The 22,941-nt window shown below is 44.1% G+C and overlaps 1 protein-coding gene across 1 annotated transcript in view; it reads right to left on the bottom strand.

The window, feature by feature from the left end:
* The window catches only part of ACE2 (angiotensin converting enzyme 2), a 29,057-nt gene extending 9,706 nt beyond the window's left edge, over window positions 1–19,351 (bottom strand). The window contains exons 1-13 of the mRNA XM_005516655.2: window positions 19,289–19,351; window positions 15,286–15,597; window positions 12,239–12,397; window positions 10,249–10,342; window positions 9,494–9,637; window positions 8,043–8,155; window positions 7,438–7,546; window positions 6,622–6,719; window positions 4,940–5,109; window positions 3,729–3,955; window positions 2,774–2,918; window positions 1,097–1,195; window positions 335–457 (exon numbers count right to left, since the gene is read on the bottom strand). Of these exons, the coding sequence (XP_005516712.2) occupies window positions 335–457; window positions 1,097–1,195; window positions 2,774–2,918; window positions 3,729–3,955; window positions 4,940–5,109; window positions 6,622–6,719; window positions 7,438–7,546; window positions 8,043–8,155; window positions 9,494–9,637; window positions 10,249–10,342; window positions 12,239–12,397; window positions 15,286–15,483 (1,679 nt within the window). The 5' untranslated portion in view covers window positions 15,484–15,597; window positions 19,289–19,351. The remainder of the gene's footprint in view (window positions 1–334; window positions 458–1,096; window positions 1,196–2,773; window positions 2,919–3,728; window positions 3,956–4,939; window positions 5,110–6,621; window positions 6,720–7,437; window positions 7,547–8,042; window positions 8,156–9,493; window positions 9,638–10,248; window positions 10,343–12,238; window positions 12,398–15,285; window positions 15,598–19,288) is intronic.
* Between the last annotated feature and the right edge of the window lie 3,590 nt (window positions 19,352–22,941).

Raw genomic sequence — 22,941 nt, 5'->3', positions numbered from 1 at the left:
CTGTATATGTGGAATGAGAAGTAATATGTTATTGCCATGTTCCATCTAGACAAGAAAAACACTCTGTGATCAGTATAAAAGTGTTTCTCTTTGCTTCTGATTCACTTCTTTCTCCCATTATACCTATTAATAAAAATATTTTATTTCCACAAACAAGTAATTAAACTTTTGACGTTTAGAACCTTAGCATACATAAATTTAGTCAACTTGTCAAAATGAATTGAGCAGGTATAGGCTAAATTTACAAGCTAGGTTTATTCTTGATGCAACCTCATTTATTCCAGAAGCTTTGTAATATTCTGATTTATTATGTATGAGAAATGTGCTTTGTTACCTGAGTTTCTGCCCAGCTGCAGTGGAGTTGGTAATGTCACATTTGTGAAGAGGGCCAATATGGTTAGCTGCCCTGCAAAGTGCCTCCTGAAACTGGAACTGATAGATGGTGCGGGTGTAATACCTAAAGGAAGGGCAAGGAAAAGGGAGGCACAGGTTGTATTAGCTGACTGTCAAGGAAACCTGGAAGCCTTTGACCTTTGGAAAGCTCTGCTGCATCAGCTGTCACTCCTGTTTGGGAAACTGCACTGCAGAGAGAAGCCAGCTTGTATTTATACGCTAATCTAAATCAAATTTAGCAAAATGCCAAGATCAAATGGGCTAGAAGAGCCCCAAATCTGTTTGTTGCCACATAAATCAGGAGAGAGTAAAGCTTTTAAGGCCCAGCTCTCTGCTCTGAGCCCTCTAAAATGAGGTGGCTGGGACACAGCAGACATCCAGGGCTGCATGTTCATGGCCCAAGTGACATGGGACACAGTGATTCTACAGCAGACAAACACCTCATACAGAAGTGCTCCTGCTGGTTTGATGGCAGCGTGAAACTCTTCTGTTCAGCAAGAGGGTCAACAGCCTCCTCACTGCTCAGAGATCATTATGAAACCACCCCCGATGTGCAGAGAAACACTCCCATTGAAACCAGCAACCTTCGGTCTGGGCTTTAAACAAAATAAGATTGGGTACTGAGAGTCTCCAGCAGATGTTTTAGGGAGTTGGGGATTGTGCTGTAGACAAAACTTAAGTCATGAATTAAACACTGCACTACCTTATGAAGGAGTAATCGTTGGCCACATGAAACAGTGTGGCCGGGTCGCAGTAGGTTTCATCGTGAGGGACTGGTTCCACAACACCAACTATGTCTCTCCTGCAGATGAAGGAAAAAAAACAGGGTTTCTGTTTATAGACAATAAGAAAAGGTAATCTGACTCAGCTTTTCTTCTGTTTTGTCTGATACATACAGACACCTCTCACTTGCAAACAGAAGAATTCCACACAGTCCCCAGTAACCCCATGCAAGTTCTGCTCCACAGAGCAGGTCTAGAGACCACAGACAGGAAACTGTTTGGAAACTCATAGTGCAAGGAAGGGATTTTTCTGATAGCACGATGTGCAGGGACCAATTAGTGGTATGAAATAATTTGCAAGACATGAGCTTCACACAACCACCTCATGTCCTGAGCCATCCCGAGTTTAGAGACCTGTGTTTTGTTCTGGGCAAGGGCATGCAGAGACTGGGCAAACCAAAAGGTAAATGGCCTCCTGTGCCACCGGGCTGGAGATGAGCTTTCTCTTTATTTTCCTCTCCTGAGACTGTGTTTCCTGAGAAGTACTACAGAAACAAACCCATACCTTGAGTTCTGAAAACTGTAATAAGCTTCCATGGATATATTTTTCATAAACCTGTATTTCAAGTAGAGTGCTTTGCAATGCCACTGCAACAGATGTCATAAGCTTCCCTGAATAATCTGTCATTCTATATTTCTCTGACATCTCTGCTACTTTTGAATACATTGAAGCTGATTGATTTTTACAGTGGGTCAGGAGGCTTGCATATATCAAGTTTTATTATAGATTCTGATTGCTGATGGAGGCTTACTGTTCATGTTAGTGTTAGAGTTCAGGCTCCATTTTCAGTGTGGGGCTTGTTTGGTTTCTTTGCATTTTTCTGCTCTCATATTAAAACCAACCTGGGAAATTACAAACTCCACTCTGAATCATAGTTATTTTTAATCTTGTGTTCCAAGGTGCTGAAAATAGACTGATTGATGGGCATAATCTGAAAAGGCACCTTTGGCTGTTACTTGCCCAGGGAACTGTATTTTCTTTACTGTGAAAGGTGGTATCTTAGTACACAAGAAAGGAAAGGTTCAGTCTGAAATCTTTCAGACAATTTGCCTCCAAAAGCACTATAGGTGGGGAGGAGACACAAAGCAGAGAAGTGTGCTCAGATATTCGGTGGATTGAGATCTGCATGCTTCTCTGGCTGGCAAGTACAATGAACTTCACTTTCCACTTGTCCTTAAGGATGCGGGGAGCAAACCAGCACACATGACCAACGACACTTAGAGAAGGGCTGTACTTCAGCTGCAAAGATGTCTTGGGGAGTCTGTCAGGGGGACAGCAATGTTGATCTGAGAGAGGCCATGCAAAGGCCATGGGCTGTCTTTATCAGATAGCTGACATTAGAAACAGGGAGAAAGTCTTTTGAGAGGTAGGGTAAACTGCTAGGGGCTGTACACAGAGTTAATGGGGATACATGGCTTATGAGACATTGTCTGCATCACAGTTGTGTATTTCTATCTGGCACTCTACTGGTATTTACAGAAACACTCAGAGACACAGTTCCTGCCCTATGGAGGCACAAACACCTCACCATGTTGAGTAACTAGGGTTGTGTTTGCAGGTTCATATGAAAAACGTCCCCTCTGTTTCTCAAACTTACTTCATCTCCCACCACCGTTTGGTCCACTCCTGCTTTGTAATCTCACCCCTAAACACCATCCACCTCCACTTCTCCAGCATGTAAGTAAAAGGCATTGTTCCAACAATCGTTAGTGCTTGTTTGAGAAGAAAGTTGATTTCAGTTTCTGAAGAGAGAAGCAGTTAAGGTAATGGTTACGGTAGCAATTAGTATCTGATTAGATGGCTAAAATTGCTTCCCTTTACAGTTAATGCTTACATCTCATTTGAATTACAGATTTTCACTGAAGAAAAAGTGGAAGGAAGAATATTACTGGAAAAAACATAAGATAAATTAGGAATTGTACACTGTTTTGTGTCTCTTTCTTTCCCCCAAACTCTTAAATAATCCAGTCCTTTGACAACAGTCAATGATAACATTTACTTACCTAAATGTTATCACTGAGAACCTTTCCCGTCTTCAAGGAATTTTGAGCTGAAGACATCTCAGAATGTATAAAATGTGCATCTTTGTCCATCTAAGGCAGTACTCAGAAGCCAGATGAACTACATTATAATGAGGGCCTACCTATGTTGTCACTCAATATTCACTTAAGTGTAAGATGTAAATCTCAAGGTTTCAGTTTCATTTGAACTGCTAAATACATATCTTGATAGAGATATGTATGTATTCATGCAACAGAGATTGAGAAGAGTTTTGGAGACCCATTTAAATGAACTATGAAGATTTAAGGATGGGTTGTTCAGTACTGAAGGCAGTGAAGTGCTAGCTATTTCTTTTTAAGTTATGTAACAGCATTGTAAAGCAGTGATCCTTGCTTCACAATGTGATTTGGGGAAAAATACAGTAAATTAGAGGAGTAAGATTTTCAGAAGCCTGTCAGTTGCTTGCTGAGTTTGCAAGCACAATCTTCTGCTACAAAATAAGGCCAGCAAGTGCTTTCATATAAATACATAATATTTATGCATTTATTTACCTTCATCATCTTGGAAAGTTGGCTCTAGGAGACCAAGAGATTTCAAGTGCTGAGGAGTGGCTGCAGAAAGTGACATAATTTCACCAACAGCTTCGTGGAAGCCCTCATTGGCACCACTCCTGAGCAGGTAGGGCTGCTCTGCGTATGCCATGTCGTACTCAATGTGGCCCATCTCGTGGTGTGCAGTCAGGAAGTCATCCATGGTCACTTTGGTGCACATCTTGATCCTACACACCAGAATAAAATGTCTGCGGTTAGAGGGAGAGGGGCCCAGAGAAAGGCAGCCTGAGCCCGGCTTGCTACAGCCATGGGGCAAAGCCCCTCCAGAGCTGGCAAATGCCTCTTGCAAAACCTGGGCGTCCTGGTATGCAGTGCAGATCTTCCTGCTACAGCAAGACTTCATGGGAAACTCAGCAAAACACCTTCAGCCACCTTGAAATTGTCCAGGGAATAAGAGAAAACTGCTGTTTTGTGAGAAGAGCTGCTCCCTAAAACCTGGTGATAAACTCACTGCACATGTGGACGTGACTAACCACTAGCAATCTTAGTAAGATAGTAATTTATAAAACTGTGTGTTGGTGACTCCTGCTACTTCATCCTTGTGTAGGTACTAAGGTACTAAATTTACTAAAGGAATGTCTTCCAAATAGAGTTTTTTTTTCACCTTCCCCAGACTGCTGAGGTGGGACACTGATGTGTTTCACTAAGGCTCTGCTGCGCATCAGTTTCCTTCCCTGGGTAACTGTGGGGACTGCAAGAAGGGTCAGAATTTCTGTGAAAAGTATGCATTGTGTGGGAACTTGCTGTCCCACTCCTTTCCCAGATGTGGAAGACTGATGGATTTTCATGAAACTGGATAACTCTGCTAAAGATAGACAGTGGACTCTCAGGAGATTTTCCCTTGCTGCCATTGCTGCAAAATGTGCAGCCCACAAATTGCAATGGTATCCACCTGAATTTCTGCTTTCTAAGCCCTAGAACATAGTAAATATTTCTCTAATTCATAAAAATCTTAGTCACATCTCAGCTAAAATTTGAGAGTAGATCTACTAGTAAATTTGAGTAGATCTTCACAGAAAAAATTACACAGAAGGGTTTACAGTGTCACAGCATCCTTGCTCTCTTGTCTTCCTCTCCCCACTTTTCAGCCAGAAAAAAATAAAGGAGAAATTAGGAGGTGGCACAAAAAGGGGTCATAGCAATTTCAGTACCTGTAATCGTTTTTGCCCAGGTCCCATGCTGTAGGATGGCACACAACCTTCCTGTTGTCTGTCGGCTCTGTGAGCATGGAGTTTTCCCAGAAGCCCTCAGTCATGGGATCAAGGCCAATGGAAACAAAGAAGGCCTCAGCAGATTTGAATATTTTAATTGCATCCCATTTCTGAAAGAGAGAGTGCCACCATTAACCTCGGCTTCTGCATGCAGCCTGTTCCCACTGCCCTGCTCAACACAGGGCAGCTGATTTTGTATTTATTTCCCAGGAGCTTCACAGCTGCACCTGGCCCATCGACAGAAAGTCAGTAGTGTCTGCCTTTGGCACTTCTGTGAATTCTGCTGGAAACTAGAATTAAGTTTTCCCTTAGAATTTTTGTTTTCTCTGCAAACAAAATAGGCTTCTGTATTCAGAGGTTCAGCAGATAGCACCTGACCCAGACCAGAGAAGCTCTCAATAAAAGATAAGGTAAGATTAAAAAATGCATTCCTGGCAGTAATATGTCAGATCTGTGACCTGACCCTTCAGTCAACTTGGGGACAACTCATTTGAGGAAGTGGAGCTGCATTCCCAGCAGATGAGCATGAGGGATTTCAGCCAGAACCATAAAACCTGGCAAATGTATCTATGGGAGTTGCTTATCAGATTAAAACTGCATGGTTATGTTCAGGATAATTTTGCCATTCAGCGGTTTTATTATTCTACCCAGCAGGCGCTCTGCATTTACTAGACTGAGCTCTCACAGACACCTGGGTGGCAAACAGCTCATCTGGATGAAAACCCCAAATGGGGCACACCCACCAACAAGGATGAACCCCCCCCATTGCTCAAAGGCTCTGTAAATAATGCTTCCCTTCTTGCAGTGGTACTTCAACAGACTCATATTTATGACTACAAGGAGGTCAGTAGTGTAAAACAGAGGTGAGATTAATGCAGACTTATGCAAACTACTAATGAATCAAATTCAACTATTCCTTCTCTTACCAGCATACCATTTCCATGGACTGCTGCCTGAGAAGAGAGCAGATTTCAGGTGAACCATTGCATTTCAGAAAACAAATTCCATCTATCACCCTTTAGTTTTAAAAAGGGAGAAAGGCTTTGGCAAGACTATAAGGAATTATCTTTACCCATGTTCTTGGTCTGGTAAAGGTGCTGTCACAGCTGCTAGCTCTACAGATCCCAGACACAGACCTCATGGTGCTATGCAGTTATCAAAAGAAAACAGGCAGCATTGCAGTTTCTCTAGCTGTATACAAATAAACAAGACTGACAAAAATAAAACAAACTGTGATATACAAACTATTTGATTATGGTAATGACTGGAAAAGGTCATATTTGATACCAGCCCACTCCAGGAGTCCTGAAATATTTATAAGTACAAAATATATCTCTTAATGGCTAAGTGTCTCTGAGGAAAATAGACTTTGAGACAAAATTAAGGGGGTCAAAGAGGGTTCAGTAAAACAGAGAACAGCTAAGGGGATAGGTACAGTGAAAAATGCATAAGCACTTAAAGGTGAAAAGCAAAAAAAAGGATGCAAAAAAGCAACACTTTGTTGGCAGTGTGTCTGCCTGAGGGCAGCCATGGATTTCTAGAGAGCAGCTGATATGTGGTGCATAATTTTTATTACCTCTAGATTTGTTACATAAAGCATATTGCATAAAGGCATGTCTTACCTTTTCAACCATTGCAGAAGTTACATCAATGTTTGGTTTGGCTGGATAGGGAACAGTCAAGGCATAGAGATTTGTCCAGAATCTACCCCACATATCACCTTCATAAAAAGAAAGAAACAAAGAAATACTTTAAATTATTTATTATGTATTGCTCAGAGGTGCCAGACAGGTCTATAAATTGTGCAGTGTCAAAAATAGGGACTCCTATTCATCTAACCAGGCCTCATCCAGTTGTGGAGGGGAGCAGATCTGGAAGGTCATGCATAGGTCAAACTCAGATCAAGGATCCTTTTATTACCCAATATCTGCAATTCTTGGATAATATAGTTTCAGGACTGATCATACTCCTAAAGGTGAGTGAAGACTGAACATCCTTTTTGTTAGTCCACATGATTGTTGTGCCACGTTCAGGTACACAACTGTTATGGCAGCTTAATGCTGCATCATTTGAAAGCCAAGACATGAAATGTGGGATCTTAGGTTAAAATTTGAAAGGAAAAACAAGTGTCTCTGAAGCTCTCATTTCTAAGGAAAAGTGCTGCAGAGGGGAGGGAAATGTCCCAGCCAAGTGCTAAAGTTTTGTGCTATGTGAGTTTTGGCGAGGATGAGAACCTGCCTTCCCTTCCTGCCACTGCTGCTAAGCACTTGTGTCATCTCTGCTAGAAATTCATCCATTTCCCCTCTACCCTTCTCTTATCTGTAACCTTTTGGTTAATATCCTGGTTAAACAGTTAGATTACTCTCCACCCATGTGCCCTGAAGGTGATTGTCCTGTGCATTAAGTCAGGCTTGCAAAACATGGATGCATTGACATACCCAGCAAGTGAGCAGGGAGGCCTCCTGTGGTGCTGATGAGCTCAGGGCCATACACTTGCCCCAGCTTGTGTCTCACATAGGCATGCAGCTGCTCATACAGAGGTTTTATCTGGAGGCAGAGGAGGAGAACAAAACAATTTTTTATTTTCACTTTGTTCTATTCCGCTCATTACTCCTAAACAGAGAGCCTTGACAGATAACTGCATCCCAAACCTGCAGCTGAGTTTTGCCCCCTGCCTCAGGGGTCAGGCACTGAGTCCAGATTCCAGCCTCAGAAGTCCTGCTCAGGTATGAGGGAGGGAGCATTGCTAACTTTTGAGCTGGAATATCAAGGGTGCCATCTACCCCACGGACCCTACCTGGAGGGGAGACATGGACCTGCAGAGCTCCCTCTTTCCCAGCCTTTGGGGACCAAGCTGGTCCTTGAATGACTACAGAGGTAGAAATGCCATGTATGTCTCCTCACATCTGTTTCTGTTAAACCCACATAGACTAAGATCAGACAGTTTAAAACAGGTTTCATCTTCATTCATAACATCAGCACATGAGCCCACCATTTCAAAACACAACCCTGCAACCCAGATGAGAACTTTTCCTGCCTCTACCTGCTCAAATGTTTTCTCCACGTCTTCAATCAGCTGGTCACGGCTGTATTTGTACTTCTCTGGAGACTTTGCTTCATAATTTGCTCTCCAGTAGTCTCCATAGTCAGAATAACCTGTAAAGCATGGATGCATCATGTGAGGACACCACATGTAGCACTGCTTAGGTCTGCAGGGGAAGTGCAGCTCTCTGCGGATCCCATGCAGACCTGCAGCCTTCCCCCAAAGCAAAGCATCAAAATGCTAGTTTGGGTTTAGCAGAGAGGAAAAAGCTTCCCTGAGGGTCTGTCTCATGAACATGCAGGTATGGAAGATTTCCAGTAAATTCAGAAATTGATGTCGTGATTATCTGCTAGTTAGGGTCATTCTCTGATGGAGGTCAAAGGAAATCAGGAGTCCTGACTGGAGCTCCTGTGGCTGTGAGGGACAGCGGCCTCTGCTCAGGCTGGATGCTAAGGGTTTCTCACAGAAGGCATAAACCAGTGGACATTGAATATGGGCCCCCTCCTCCAGAAACTAAACCACCAGGACACATGCAGACACCAGAAAATTCAGCTCCAAGTTCCACTAAGTCTTCCAGTCCACTGAGCTCCATCAAGCCTGGAGTAAAAGTGGCTCCTAGCTGAAGTCTCTTGCTTAGTGGTATGGAGGAGCCCATAATGACTATGTTTGGGTTTTTTCCCTGTCTTACTATTTGGGCCATATTTTATCATCCATCTCCAGCTTGACAGTTTTTTCAAAACAAGGAGGATGGGAAAGCAGGTGATACAGCTGCAGTCTGGCCAAGAGACAGATGATGTAGTTGCTTCAGAAACTATCTTAGACGACCCCAAAAGAAAATTAGAAGGCAGCTGCTGCTGTTCCTTGAAAAGACAGTTCCATATGATTTGTGGAGATCTCAAACTGGACATACACATTCCTTAGTACAAAATCCTTTGTGAACACTCAGCTGTACCTGCTGTCCCAGGCCTACCAAATCTGATCATTCCAGCTAGGGAATAATGCTTATAAATGTACCAATGATTGTGGCTGCTGCAAGAAGGCCAAGGCCCCTAGGAAAGAGGAGATGTCACCAAAACTCAGCAGCACTCAGAAGCTGTTTAAATGGAGTGTGCTTGTCCATAAATCACAAATGGTGTAGTCCTGGGTGGTATGTAATGAGGGGCACTGATGAGTTATGGCCTTTGGGAAAAGTGCTAACAAGGAAGGGTGCCAACAAAAAGGTGCCTCTTGTTCCAGGCTGGGAAGAAACCTCTGAACTGGTGAATGACAGTTGTCTGCATTGCCTCTTTCTTTGAGACCTGCACACCAAGAGCAAATTATGTGCAAATTATGTATGTGTTTTGAATTCCTGTGAAAATTGTGTAAGACTGCAGTATGTTTACTAGTTTCTGGAAGCCAGAAGGAAAACAAAACAAAAAAAAGAAACAGAAAGAAAACAAAAAGTGACTTACCATTAAGCCTTGCAACCTCATTTTCAAGTTCAACATACTCTTCATATAATGGTCTCATCATCCTGCCAACACCAGCTCTCCAGCCTTCCCAGGCCCACAGTCTCTCATTATAATCAGTGCTCTCAGCCATAATAGCATCCAGACCTGTCAGAACAAAAAAGAAGGTACTAGGCTTTGAAAAGCAGAATTTTTCTTTCACAGCAGGCAAACAAACCAAAGTGAAAGAAATTCATGAAAGGAGAAGAAAACACTTTGTGTTTGATATACTGAAAGATCCCATTATTTCATTGCATCCTTTCCTAATTTAAGGTTTTCCCCTTGTCTTTAAGAAGCAAGAAGCACATCATGAGTCTCTCAAATGCTCTCTCCACATTAGCTTCCCTTAAGTTGGTAGAATTCTCAGGACCGGCCTAACACAACATTGAGTCCAACATGATTGATGGCTGGGAATAAAAAATAGATTTTCTGTGATATAGGCAAACCTCAGGTGACAGGCAGGCTGCCACCTGACAAGCTGAGCAGCCCTCCCCAATTTTCTTTTTGCTACAAACAGGAGACAGTGTGTCTCATGGGCAGAAGGTCCAGTGGAGATCCCTGAACTGTGAGGTGCAATTAAATTATGACTAAGCTTTAGATAGCAGGAAATATCTGTTGAAATTACAGCCTGTTATTTTGCAGTCAGGAGTCACCCTTTGGCTTTCTCTTTTTGTACCCTCAGGGTGAAGAACACGGTAAGGCAGTGGTTGGTGTCATACCTGGCTCCAGCACCAAACACTCAGATGGATTGTTGGTTTTACAGACAGTCCCAGTGCTGTAGATGGTACTCATTGTATTTAGCACAGTGCTCAGCTGCAAGTTAGATGCAAGATAGCCTGTTAGAAACACTCTGTGCAAAATAACAGCCAATTATGCTAATTCCTTAAGAGCTAGAATCAACACTTCACCCACCAGCTTAATATTTAAGCATATGTTTGAGCTCAGGACAGATTAATGAAAGAATTTGCCTAAATGCATTACTGAACCAGACCTAGCTGGAAAAGACAGATAATCTCCCAAAAAATATGACATAAACCTGCAGGTTCTTAATATCCAGTCAGACACAGCTCTGGATTCAATGAGCACTGACTGTCACAAGAGAGCTGTCAATGCACAGCACCAGTAAAAAAAATAAAGTATATCAATGTGCTTCCATAAGCATGAACCCACATAAACTTTGCAGGAAGGTTGTGGCTTTGAGTGGCAGCAAAAAGGGCCCCTTTGGCAGGTGCTGCCAGGATGACTGTTGCCTGAGGGTGTTTACATCACATCCCACTAATTGCATGGATCTGCTTGGACTCCATCACTGAGAAGCTGTGGCTCATGTCATGGGCCAGCTGAAGGCCAAAATGCACCTGAAATCATTCAGCTCTATCTCAGAACCTATGCTACATAGCTTTGTTTTAAACATTTTTTAATGTTTTCACATCTTCATGCCTCAAGGAAAATGTGTATAACTTTTAGCTTTCCCTATAGGACTATGCAGTTTCTCACTTAGAGCTTTAAATTAGAACTTGAAAGCTGTCAGTGGGAGGGGTAGTTAGTAGCTCTAAATCTACCTCTGTCAGCATTAAAATAAATCAGTGTCCAGGCAAAATTTGTGTCAGTGAAGAATACTTAGATATTCCTATGGAACCCCATCAGACTGTATAAAAAAGTCACTTTCCAACATGAATCAACGACTTCAGCCCCAAAGGCCATTATCTAGGAAATTCTAAGTACCTAAACAGGGAGGGTACTGAAGAACATACATCCTCAACAGAGACAACATCAACATTGGTGCACTGTTGTGATCCAAAATAAATATACTTTTGTATGAACTGTCAGCATACCCACCAAGACAATCTCTTTTTCAGAAATGTATCATATTTGGATCAGACAAGAGATCCGGCCAATCTGCTGCTTCCCTTGCATGGTGATTAGCACTGCTGACCTTAGCAGAAAAATCTCACCATTCTTCTGTAGTTAGGACTGTAGGATCCTGGACTGCTGGTTCCCATGACTCAACGCTATGTTTCAATTTGATCTTCAGCAAAGGGAAAGCAATTTAACTCTCGAGTATATGGTTATAAATTCCTTTTGAGTCTGCATAGCAGCTCACTCCAATTTCACATAGAGTCATTATCCATATACCTGCCTCTTAGGTGATTTTGTCAGTGCAAATGTTAAATATCATTATGACTCTTGCCAAATCTTGCTGCCCTTCATCAGCTTTCTGTGGAACCCTCTCCATTTTCAGGCATCCCAGGGTGGCCAGTGCAATGAAATATTCCTTCTTTTTCACAATGTGATAATGTACTATGTTCAGAGAAAGAAAGACTTCCTCCATCTCCACGTTTTTGACTCATTGAATGGCCTTTTACCCATCTCTTTCTGCTCCTTGCCCTAGGTCTGGACTTCACCAAGCACTTACCACATTCCTTTCTCGGTTTTATGGCTGATCCATCTATAAGTGCAAGGACTGCTCTGAGGCGTGTTTGAAATTTTTTCCACAACAAAACTGCTGACAGAAACAGCAACAAGCTTCCTAGGACGGACTACCCCACCACAGTATTGCTGTGAGCACCTAGAACAGGTACACTTCCATACCATACACTGCATCATCCCAAAACAAGCAGGGTGGTGACAGCACCATGCCAGGCTTGAGGGTGTTATGGGAGGCAGCTGAACTCACCCACCAAAAATGATGAACTACATTCAACAACTTACTCTGTTATATTTTTCTGATGATAGCACAGATGATCCTCTTTCCTGGAGAGTCTGGATCTGGAGCTTGGTGAGGTCATCTGTGATGCTGTCTACTGGGAAGTTGCTGGCATTCCTGGAGGCCTCCTCGTAAAATGCGGACCACTTGGCACCTGCCTGGCTCTGCAAGGGGTTCACACAACCCTGAATTAATCCCTCCAAAGGAGTGGAGTGGTCTGATGCACTCAGTGGGCAAAAATATCACTTCTAGGAAGAGCTTTATTGCTGAAGAACACCCATGATTGTGGGCTGAGCACTTGCACTTCACGATGAAATGGCTAGAGAGATTTTTGGCTTTGTTTTATTCACACATCCAGATAACCATTTTTCTTTGGGAATAACAAAAAGCATGACTGTCTATGCACACCTTGCTTGTTATAATTGATCCAGCATCACTTTGCTGTGTCTTCTCCTACTCTAAATCACGTTTTCTTCCCTTAATGCTTTTCTTCACCCACTAGTTAGGAAATAAGCCAGGGCACAAAGAGATCTGTGACCCAGATGTCAATCCCCATTTCTGCTGCAGTAGCAGGAACACTCAACAGGCAAGACAGTGATACTGAGTCTGTTTTTAAGGCAAATATCACTTTCTTCTGAAATGCTGGCAAATAAAAGATTATACTTAGGCAAAGGAGGCTCTAAACAGGTGCCCAGATTGGACATTGCTTTTAACACTTCTGCAATTACAGACCATGATATGTGAAACTCCCAAATTTCAGTGCACAAAGCAGCAGCATTAGAACACAATTTGGAGTTGTGACTGTCTTATTCACCCTTTTCTAATGTGTTTGTACACAGCAACATTCCAAATGGCAACAAGAACAGTACCAATTAACCTGGGTCCTTGAGAGAGTTTATTTAATTGTGCTTATGCTAGGGCTTCCCAGCTCGTGGATTGGGCACCTGTAACACCTGTAAAACTGAAGAGCTCTTTCAGGCACCCTTTGCCCCTGTGCAGACACACCACTAAGACCAACACCTTCTGCAGGGCTGTACCAGAGTTGTTCAGCCCCATGTGTGACGGGCACAGCACCCACTGCTCCAGGCTCCAGCAGAGAGGGGTAGTCGCAGAGAAACCCATGGTAATCCCAGCCCCACATCTCCTCCATCCTAGCCATCACTGGGAGGCTTTCCAAACTCTCCCCTTCATGGGAACAAACAGTGCTAACACTCCTCAGCAGCTTGCAGAGCTCAGTGGGCAAGAGCTTGATAAGCACCCAAAGGAAGAGCAACACTGCTAATGTGTTCCTGAGCTCCTTGTCCTGAGCAGGAACAGAGAGGCCTCAGGACTGGCAGGGCAGAAGAGGGGGATCATTGGCTACAAGAGCCAGGGGAAAGCAGTTGTCTTGCTGTCTGATATTTCCACAACTAGAGGAATTGGTTGATAAGTCAGAGGAATAGTTGTAGGGCTTATGACACAATTTACAAGGAAAATGGATGTGAAGGAGCCAGAAGGGACAGTATTCATTAACTCTCCTCCAGCAGAATGTGAGGAGGAGAAACAGTGGGTTTATTACCAGTGCTGCTGAAGAGATCAAGAGAGAGAAAACGTTCTCTCTGAACACTTGACTAATTGGTTTTTATTGCTGGTATCTCCTCATGTATTTTATTATCATCTCATTAATGCTGAAAATACTATATAGGTCTTTCATTTTATGTGTTTGGAAACATTACAGTTTAAGTATCTGGTGCCTTGGAAAAAATTCCAGATTGACAATGATTAGTCATTAGGATTTCTTCCAGCAACCAGTCTCCTTGCTTTAATTAAGAAATATGATAATTAAAACATGTTTTAATTAAGTTATATGACCACAAAGTGAAAAACCAGCCATTAAGCAAAAATAGATTTAGGATGTTCAACTTCGCTTTTATGCTCTGAATTGTTTTCTCTAAGGCTTGAGTTAACTTTAAAAAATATGCCACTTCAAAACAAAGAAAAATTCAAGGTGGATTTGTTCATTTTGAAAGGCTTTGAGCTTACAAGAGCCTGAGCCGAGGCATGGCAATATCAGTAACCGTGGCTGCCTGCTCCTGCAAGTTCTTGCCTAGAGACCCCAAGGCTGGGGCAGACAGAGGCTAGTGTTGAGAAGCAAGAACTGTTTTGGAAGACAGCATAAGTAAAAATGCTGTGGTCCTTCCTGCAGACAGAAATGGATTTTCAAACCAACATACAAGACCATTGTAATAGAAACTCCACTGCTGCATTTGCTAGTCTGTGATTTCACTTCATTTTTCCCAGCCTAATACCTCCAGGCAGTCTACCAACAGCCCTGACTATGAGAAGAGTGATGGGGGCAGGGGGAAGGTCCACCACTGGGTAACTGGTGTGGGCAGCTATATAAATCCATCAGCAAACATTTAACAGAATTCCTGCATCCAGAAAATATTTGCATATTCACTGAGAAGTAAAACAACTGCCTGTGTCAATAAAAAGCCCAGTGTTTGTCTGGTCTTAGGAAAGTGGAAGACCTGAACTCATGAGGGTGCAAGATTCAAATCCTGTTTCCTTGCACCACAGACAGCACCTACCCCAGGCCCTTGGAGAAGATCTTCACCCTTAGGATATGCTCTCTCCAAGACGAAAGGGAAATGCTTTGCTTTTGGAAAGGGAAACTCCACAGAGAAACACTACACAGGAGGCACTGGTGGTGTTGGACTTAGCAGAAGAAAGCATCTCCCCCCATCCAACACAGACTTTGAGGATGAATGTGCAGTGTTCCCTTGCCTTTTCCCTCCACTCACCTGAAGTGATGGCTAGGGACAGTCCAGCCTCTGGACATCCCTGTGCAGTGCAGGTAGTCCAGGTACTAACCCAAGGCTGTAGAGGCTGGTAGTGGCCCAGGCACATCTGAATTGCTACATTACAGCAAGGCCCTTTACCCTCCCCAAAATGAAGCACAGCTACCAGAGAAGTAACACTCCAACTTCAGCCAAGCTTGGTGGAACCAAAACAAAACAGAAAGTGTCAGATTCCTAAGAGAACAGTAAAACCTGCAGGATGGAGCACTTACCATTTTATTGGCATTCTCCTCAGTGATGTTGGTGTTGTAGTTCCATGACGCAATGGAGTTCTCATAGCTGATATTTTCTGCTCTCCTGTTAAACTCTTCTAAAAACTCTTGGGCTTCTTGTGTGACATTCTGAGGGGCCACAACAGCACTCAGGCCACAGAGAAGCCAGAAGTGGACCAACATATTCATGTTCAGCATGAGAACCTCTCAACAAGTAGGTTTCCTCAGGTAAGCTTCTCTGTTGGCCTCTGCCTCATCAGCCTTCAAGCATGGTCACGGTGAAGAAGAAAGGCTGAATCCAATTTGCTGGACCTTTTATAGGTTTTATTCATTATAGGAGAGAAAGGAAAAAGTTTTTTATAAAAAAGCCAAATAAACAAAAGTCAATTATTAACTTTGGAAAAACATAATTACTCCTGCCATTTTATAGCCTTCTTATAAAAGGCTTTTAGTTTTGGTTAATGTTTCCCAAGTGTGCTGTCAATGATACAGCTGGTCACTTTATCTATAGCCTACCCGTGTCTCTGGTAGCTCAGGTTCTGTCAATCCTTTAACAGGTTGGTGACAGGCTGTAAAAATATTTAGAGATTTCACTGAAACAGCAAGCCAAGAACCTTAACTCCCAGGCAGGAAGAAACTCCAGTTAGTCTGTGATAGGGTACCTGGTTGGTTATTTAGGGCCATGTTGTTAAAGGCTTTGCAAAGCCCAGGTGATTCAGGGAACATTCCTCCTTTTCAAAGCAATCAGGAGATATAAAACCTGAATTTTAAATGTGTTCACTGAGCCACCAAAAAGCAGGAAGAGACTTTATGAGATCACAGCACATTGTGTAAATACCTAATCTGAAATATAAATCAACTGGGTTTAAGTACTAAGGTGACTAAGGCTACTAAAATGACTCCATCTTAATATTTAAATACCTTTGCTAATCTACCTCAGCAGTTACTGCAAATCAATGGGAACATCAATGCATGAATTCGCTCTGGAAATGCAGCTTGGGTTGAGTGTTATCGATCAGACAATGCCTTAGTATTTTTTAAATTAGCCTATTTCTGCTCAGGATCACTAGGTTGGTTTTGTTTTGGGTCTTGTGGGGGTTTGTTTTGAGATGCAACTCTGAAGCCACATCCACAGGGTTGGTTTCCTATTCCCAGCAGAGTTTCTCTGAAACCACCATGAGTCTGCCTCCCTGGGAGCAGCAGGAATCAGCCCCTTCCTTGCTGGAGAGGAAGGTCCAGTCCTCAGGAACCCTTGGGAACCCAGCACAGCCTCAGCAGGGCCACCAGCAACAAGCACCTGGCAAGCACAGCCAGAAACCAGGGACCTTGAGGAAACACCTGGCTTCAACATCTTGTGGTACCCACGTCCTGCAGACCAGGGGTGACTGATCTCTCACATCCATGTGCAATCCTCTAACAACTGGGGTTTTTTGAGTGAAAGTTAACAACATTCACTCAACCCTTCTCCAGAGGTCGTGTTCCCTAAATTTCATGTTGATCTTGGTGCCATCCAGACTTGCCACATTTTGTGCTTCCTTAGTGATGATGTCCATACCTGCAAACAGCTGAAACTGTATCAGTGATCAGGAATCCAATTAATGGAACATTTTACATCCAGTGCCTTACTGATACACACTTTCTTTCTGGCAACATTAGCCAACATCAACTGGTATTCCAGCTGAGACCTTTCTGGTAGTGCTGCTTGCTCAGCCGTTCCCTTTTTTCTCTCTGTACATCTGGTTCTAGGGTGACAGCAATTACTGCATTGTAAATTTGTCTGGGCTGAAGCACATCACACTGATTTCAGTCCATTTTTTCAAAATTTTATGATCATTTGGAATTGTAATGCTTTGAAGGTCTCCCTTGGCAGTGCTTGGCAATGCCCAAAAACCTGTTAATAGATAGATATTCTCTTCCCACATCCAGATGATATGGGATACAGTAAAGCCCAGGAGAGGTATTAAAATGACCCCTCTTCTTGACTGGGAACCACAGAGCCTGTTTACTAAGTAATTATGTGTCTTTTGTGATTCTTGTCTTGCTCATTGCTTCTCAATTTGCCACTGAGACTGTCACACGGTGAAATGATGAAAGGTTTTTGTGCTGTTGTTTCAGCTGTTGTCTGTTAGAGCAGAGAATTATGCCTATTATTATCTTGATTTCCTCTTCCCCAGTAGAGAACAGGGACTATGCTGACCCTTCACTTCAACTCTCCTATTTTCTCTCCTGTGCTGGCAAGTTAATTGCACAATCACTGAACTGGGTACTTTTTAGGGTACTGAAACAGGGCTAGCTGATTCAAAACTCCCTTTTTACATGCAGGTGTTATTTTTCCCCCTTTACAGTGCTCTCCTTGTCCAGAGGCAGCCCTGCTAGCTGTCACCTCCTTGCCATGGTGCAGGAGTCAGCTCTGCTCCTCGCTCCTGCCTGCTGCCGCCACCTGTCCTTGCACAGCCTGAAACCCCAAGGGGGACATGCACCACTCAGGAGCCCCCAAATGACAGAATACTTCTAGGGGATACCTGTAGGGCAGAGAAGGGTGTCCCCTCATTTTGTATAGGGCTTGCCTCTGCACCTGCATTTAAATGTGTGTGCAAGCACTGTAGTGAGCTGGAAATGGAACAGCTCCATTGCTGCTGAATGCTGAATTATGCTGCAAATTCTCAGCCCTATTTCTAAGTTCTTTTCTGTTGCATACCTAAATCACAGAATCACTGGGTCGGAAAAGACTTCCAAGATCATCTAATCCAATCCAGCCCTAACACCTCAACTAGACCATGGCACCGAGTGCCACATCCAGTCTTTCTTTAAACACATCCAGAGATGGTGACACCACCACCTCCCTGGGCAAACTATTCCAGTACTTTATCACTCTTTCTGTAAAAAACTTTTTTCTAATAACAAACATATATTTCCCTTGGCACAGCTTGATACTGTGTCTTCTCGTTCTGTCAGTTGTTCCCTGGAGAAACAGACCAACCCCCACCTGACTACAAACACCTTTCAAGATGTTGTAGAGTGATAAGATCACCTCTGAGTCGCCTTAAATGCAAATCTTGCTATCATATCTGAGGAATAACACAATAATTGCATTCCACCTTCCTTGCCATTGCTTTTACACAAGAGAAAAAATAAGCTGTAAGATGAATTAGCACAAAGCCACACTTTGAAAAGCTGTGTTGGAACACTGAGGAGTCACTGAGCCTCAAGCATATCAAACCTGCATAGATGGATTTGCTCCCATTGAGAAGACATGGGAGACAATAGATTAATAGAACCATAAAATCCTAGAATATCCTGAGTTGGAAGGGATTCACAAGGATCATCAAAGTCCAACTCCTGGCCCTGCACAGGACAGCTCCAAGGCTCACATCATGTGCCTGAGAGTGTTATCCAGGTCCTTCTTGAACTCTGACTGAGTTGGTACTGTGATCACTTCCCTGGACAGCCTGTTCTGGTGCCCGACCAACCTCTGGGCTAACAGAGACTTGATTGTGTCAGCCTTATTAGCACAGCAGGCTTTCTGCAGATTGGCCAGGCTCTTAGCTGGGATTGATTTATATAGCCAGAGATGGTGATGGCCATCCACGCTTGGGTAAGGAGCATTTCTTGTGGTGGACCTTCAATCTGGTCTGGAAAGCTGATGAGAGCATGAAGACAGTTATACCACAGCAAAAAGGGAACAATAAACAGCTGAGAAAGGGAACTCCCTTGAGCCTTTTCAGGAAATTCAAACCTCCAAGGGCAGCAAGACAGCAGCCATGGGTTTGGGTGATGGAAGAGCAGCTGAGGGTTTAAACTGTGTCTCAGTGAAATCCGTTGTTGTGTGCGATGGCAGCCAGCCTGCTTGGCAGGAGCAAAGGGCTGTGTCAGTTTGCCACTGCCACAGCACAAAGGCTGCCTGTAACCTGACATGCTGACACAGGCTCCTTCTCCTCCCGTGTGCCAGCTCTCCCCTCCACCCCTCCTGTCTGCAGCGGGAGCTGCGGCTCCCAGCTCCTACCTGGCACTCCCAGTCCTGTCCTCAGGGAACGAGTTGTCTGACATCTGCTGAAAGAGCTGCCCACCGATATTCATCTGTACTCTGGCTCTATCAAGGCAGTTTTCTGCCTCACCACTCATGTTGTTGGCTGAGCTGTGCTATGAATCTGGGACTGCAATAACAGAGAATTGCAGTTAGGACATGCCTCAATAAAACCCTCTATGTTGTGTATTGGGCACCACACACCCTTAAATGGCTTAAAATGCCATTATCAGGACAAATTTTCCACACAGGAGCGCTGTTTAAGTTCTCTGTCACACTTCTGTCATTCTGCCTAGTGCATAAAAGACGGACAGAAGCTTTAGTCAGTGGCCACTTTGTGGAGAAGGGCTCTGAGGGGCTGCGCGGCGCCGGGATTGCCTGTCCTGGAGCATCCCCAGGGAGAGCGAGCTGCCGGGGCAGAGCCACCTCACCGCCTGCACAAGGCTGCGGCCCCGCTCTGCCATTCCTCTGCCCTTTGCCAAAGAGCAGCTCGCTTCAGTTAAATACCTGGCAAATCCTTGCTCTGAGGACTCCCGTAAAGTGGCTTTGTGGAGGCAGCGAACAGCCCAGGGGTGGCTTCAGCCCCTCCGCACATCTCCCTGCAGAAGTGCCTGGAGAGGGGCCGTGCTGCCCCGGCTGCACCTGGGCATCGCTGGGGGGAAATCCCCCATCCTCTTCCTCGTGCTTCGAACTGGGGGCTGAGCAAATAGTCCTTTTAATCCCCCGAGCAGCCTTTTTCCCACATGACTAACTCTTCTGAATGCGTGACATCCGCCTTGTGTCAGATGAAAGCCCTCCCGCTAGAGCTGGCACTGCGATGCTGGCTCCCCGGCTCCCCGGCTCCCTGGCTCCGCAGCTGCGAGCTTCAGCCCGTGCAGCAGGGGCTTTGCCCGCGCTGGGACACATCCCTGTCTACAAGAGGAGGCTTTCGTGAGATCCTCGTGTCCGCTCTCTCGGGAGAGCCGGAGCTGTGTGACAGCGAGGAGAGCGGGCATCTCTCCTCTGCTGGCAGGCACGGCCTGTCCAGCTCGACATCTGAGCCACCAAAGGCACGTTACCAGCACAAAGGGTCAGCTCGAGCATCGGCAATTTGGGCTGAGCTGACTCTTCCTCTGCAGAAACGAGAAAGGGCAGATAAGTTGCTGTCCGGATTAATTCCCAACAGGAACGGAGGTAAAGGCAGCAAGTGCAGAGCACAGAGCCTCCCCACCTGCTGTGCCGCACTCAGGACTGCTGTCTCTGAGGGGAAGAAGCCAGGGGAGGTTTCCTGAGGTTTTTAGCAGGAGGTGCTGCTAACTGATAGAGAGCACCCACCTCCCGCCGCTGGTTCCACTGCCCAGCCACTGCCCAGTGACCGCCCAGAGCACCGAGGGCTTTGCACCCCACTGGTCTGAGCCCAGCACCAATGCCTTGGACAACTAATCCGTATCTGTCCATAACCTCCTGTCCCAAGACAGGCTGATTTTCTCTCTGTTTTTCTTTTTCAGACCTAAAAAAAAGCTGTCACCTCCACACAGCTCCATTGCACTCCAAGGTTGCCACAGGCTGAGGGCTGTTTCCCAAGTCAGAGTGCTGAGCATTGACAAGGGGACAGTGCCCTGTGCACAGGGGCTAGCCTCAGATCTGAGGACATCAGGAGCTGTGTAAAGATGGTGCCAGTTTCCTGAAGCATCAGGAAACCAAAGTGTTTTTTCAAAGTTTAGAAGAAAGCTTAGGAGCTGAATGATTTTTAGGAAGACAAGTGTACAAACTGGCAGGTTAAATTAGGATATCATAAAGTGCAACTTTGAAGGCTAGAGTAAAAATCAAAACCATAGGCTATAAAGGTTTATACATGCAACCACTCATGGGGCATAATATTCTGCATCCCTTACACCTTTCCCTTTACAAAAAAACACCTTGCCCCAACAATGAAGGGAAAGGAATTGACCCTCTGAAACATGGCTTTGCATCCAGGCAACATGTGTTTCTCACTTCAGTTTCACTAAGCGAGTGGTCCCAGTTCATTTTACAGTGACCATGTGTTCATGCATCAGCACCTGCAAAGTTGTTTAGATACAATATCATCAAGAACGTTAGTCCAAAGTCTAAAATTCCTGTTGGTTCACAACTGATAAAGCTACATACTGTAATTTGTAGTGATTATAACTCAAATTATAGAAGAAAAGCAAAGGTGATAGAGAAATAATGCAAGAACACTTGCAGTTTCTCCAGAATTAAAGGCTTTCCATTTAGCCATTGCTGTAGCTAGCAAATGCTTTGACAGCTTCAAATTGCCACCTCTAAGGGAAAGGGAAACATGGTAGGAAGGAATAGGACAGACTAACAAAATCAAACTTTACTTTTTGATCTTAGGTCAAATTCAGTTCCTACTGAATCGGCTTACTTTACTCAGAACAAAGCTGGATCTGGGCTATATGGGCAAAATTACTCTGGACTGATACAAACATCAATGCAGACACAAAATAGCCAGTTAAAACACAAGTCTTTTATGCAAAGTGCATCCACAATGTTTAATGTATTCACAAAACTGAACATACTGACACATTTGTGCTGGCAAGAGTGAACCACTCATCACTGTCGATGTACTTTATTTAGCTTTATGTGGTTTGAAAATCAGCAAGTTCAGTCTGTCAAATTAGGCATATCTAACTGTGCAAATTTTTCATTAGCAATTGTCTGTTTGCGTTGGAAGCTGTGGTATCACTCCATTGCACACATCCCTTCTTGCATGCCACATTAAAAGGAAACAAAAACCATGAGAGGCCAAAAGGAGCTGCTCATAGAAAGCCAAGCACAGATTGCTCACCACTAATAGATTGTGGACAGTTGGTCAATGCATTTTCTATAAAAGCTTGGTGTATTTAAAGCAGCTCATTTCATGAGTCACAGGTTACTGCTCTGATGAACTGACCAAATTTCTGAGGACATCTGAACCATGATTTAAGAGTATCTAAAATCACAGACTCCCACTTTTCACTGTGTTGTTTCACGTCTTTGTTGCACTTCTTCCCTGAGCTTGAAAGTAATTTCTTTTGTTTTCCCAAATGTGGGAGCTTACTCATGAAAAACTCTTTCTGTCAAGATGTGATAACTCTCCTTTCTTGGTCAAAACTGGCACCCAGTTCTTGAAAGAAATTATCAAACCAAAAGCTCTTGTGCTAATACAGTGATTTGTATTAATTTGGGAATTATTTTGTACTCACAGTGATGAAGGAACAGGCCTTGAATCCTGCCCCGAGGCTTCTTGAGCCCACTTCACCCATCTCTTTTGTGAACAACAGCAGAAACAATGGACTGACTTCCCTCAAAATGTAGAATAAAGATGCTACTTTATGAAGGCTCAGCCAGGAAAGAGTTCTCCATGAAGATCAGAATGACAGAAGCAAATGTTGTACCTGGACAGACAAACAGGAGCATATAATGTACATGAGGCCTGAGAGCTCATCCCTGCAGGCTCTTCAGTGCTGGCAGAGCCCCAGGGAAATACCAGGTCCGGCTGTGAGTACCAGGCTGCAAGGTGGGCTGATGGAGAGGTATAGGGCTGAGTACCACAGAGACCCTTTACACCGATGTTCTTCAGCACTCCAAATGTGTAGCTAATGACTGACAGTGTAAACAACTTACTCATG

This window comes from Pseudopodoces humilis, chromosome 2 (assembly GCF_049639895.1).
Source record: "Pseudopodoces humilis isolate 2021_Gansu_Grassland_sample_001 chromosome 2, ASM4963989v1, whole genome shotgun sequence".
Classification (NCBI taxonomy): Eukaryota; Metazoa; Chordata; class Aves; order Passeriformes; family Paridae; genus Pseudopodoces; species Pseudopodoces humilis.
The sequence above is the reverse complement of the archived record's forward strand: the minus strand, read 5'-3'. Positions and strand labels throughout refer to the sequence as shown.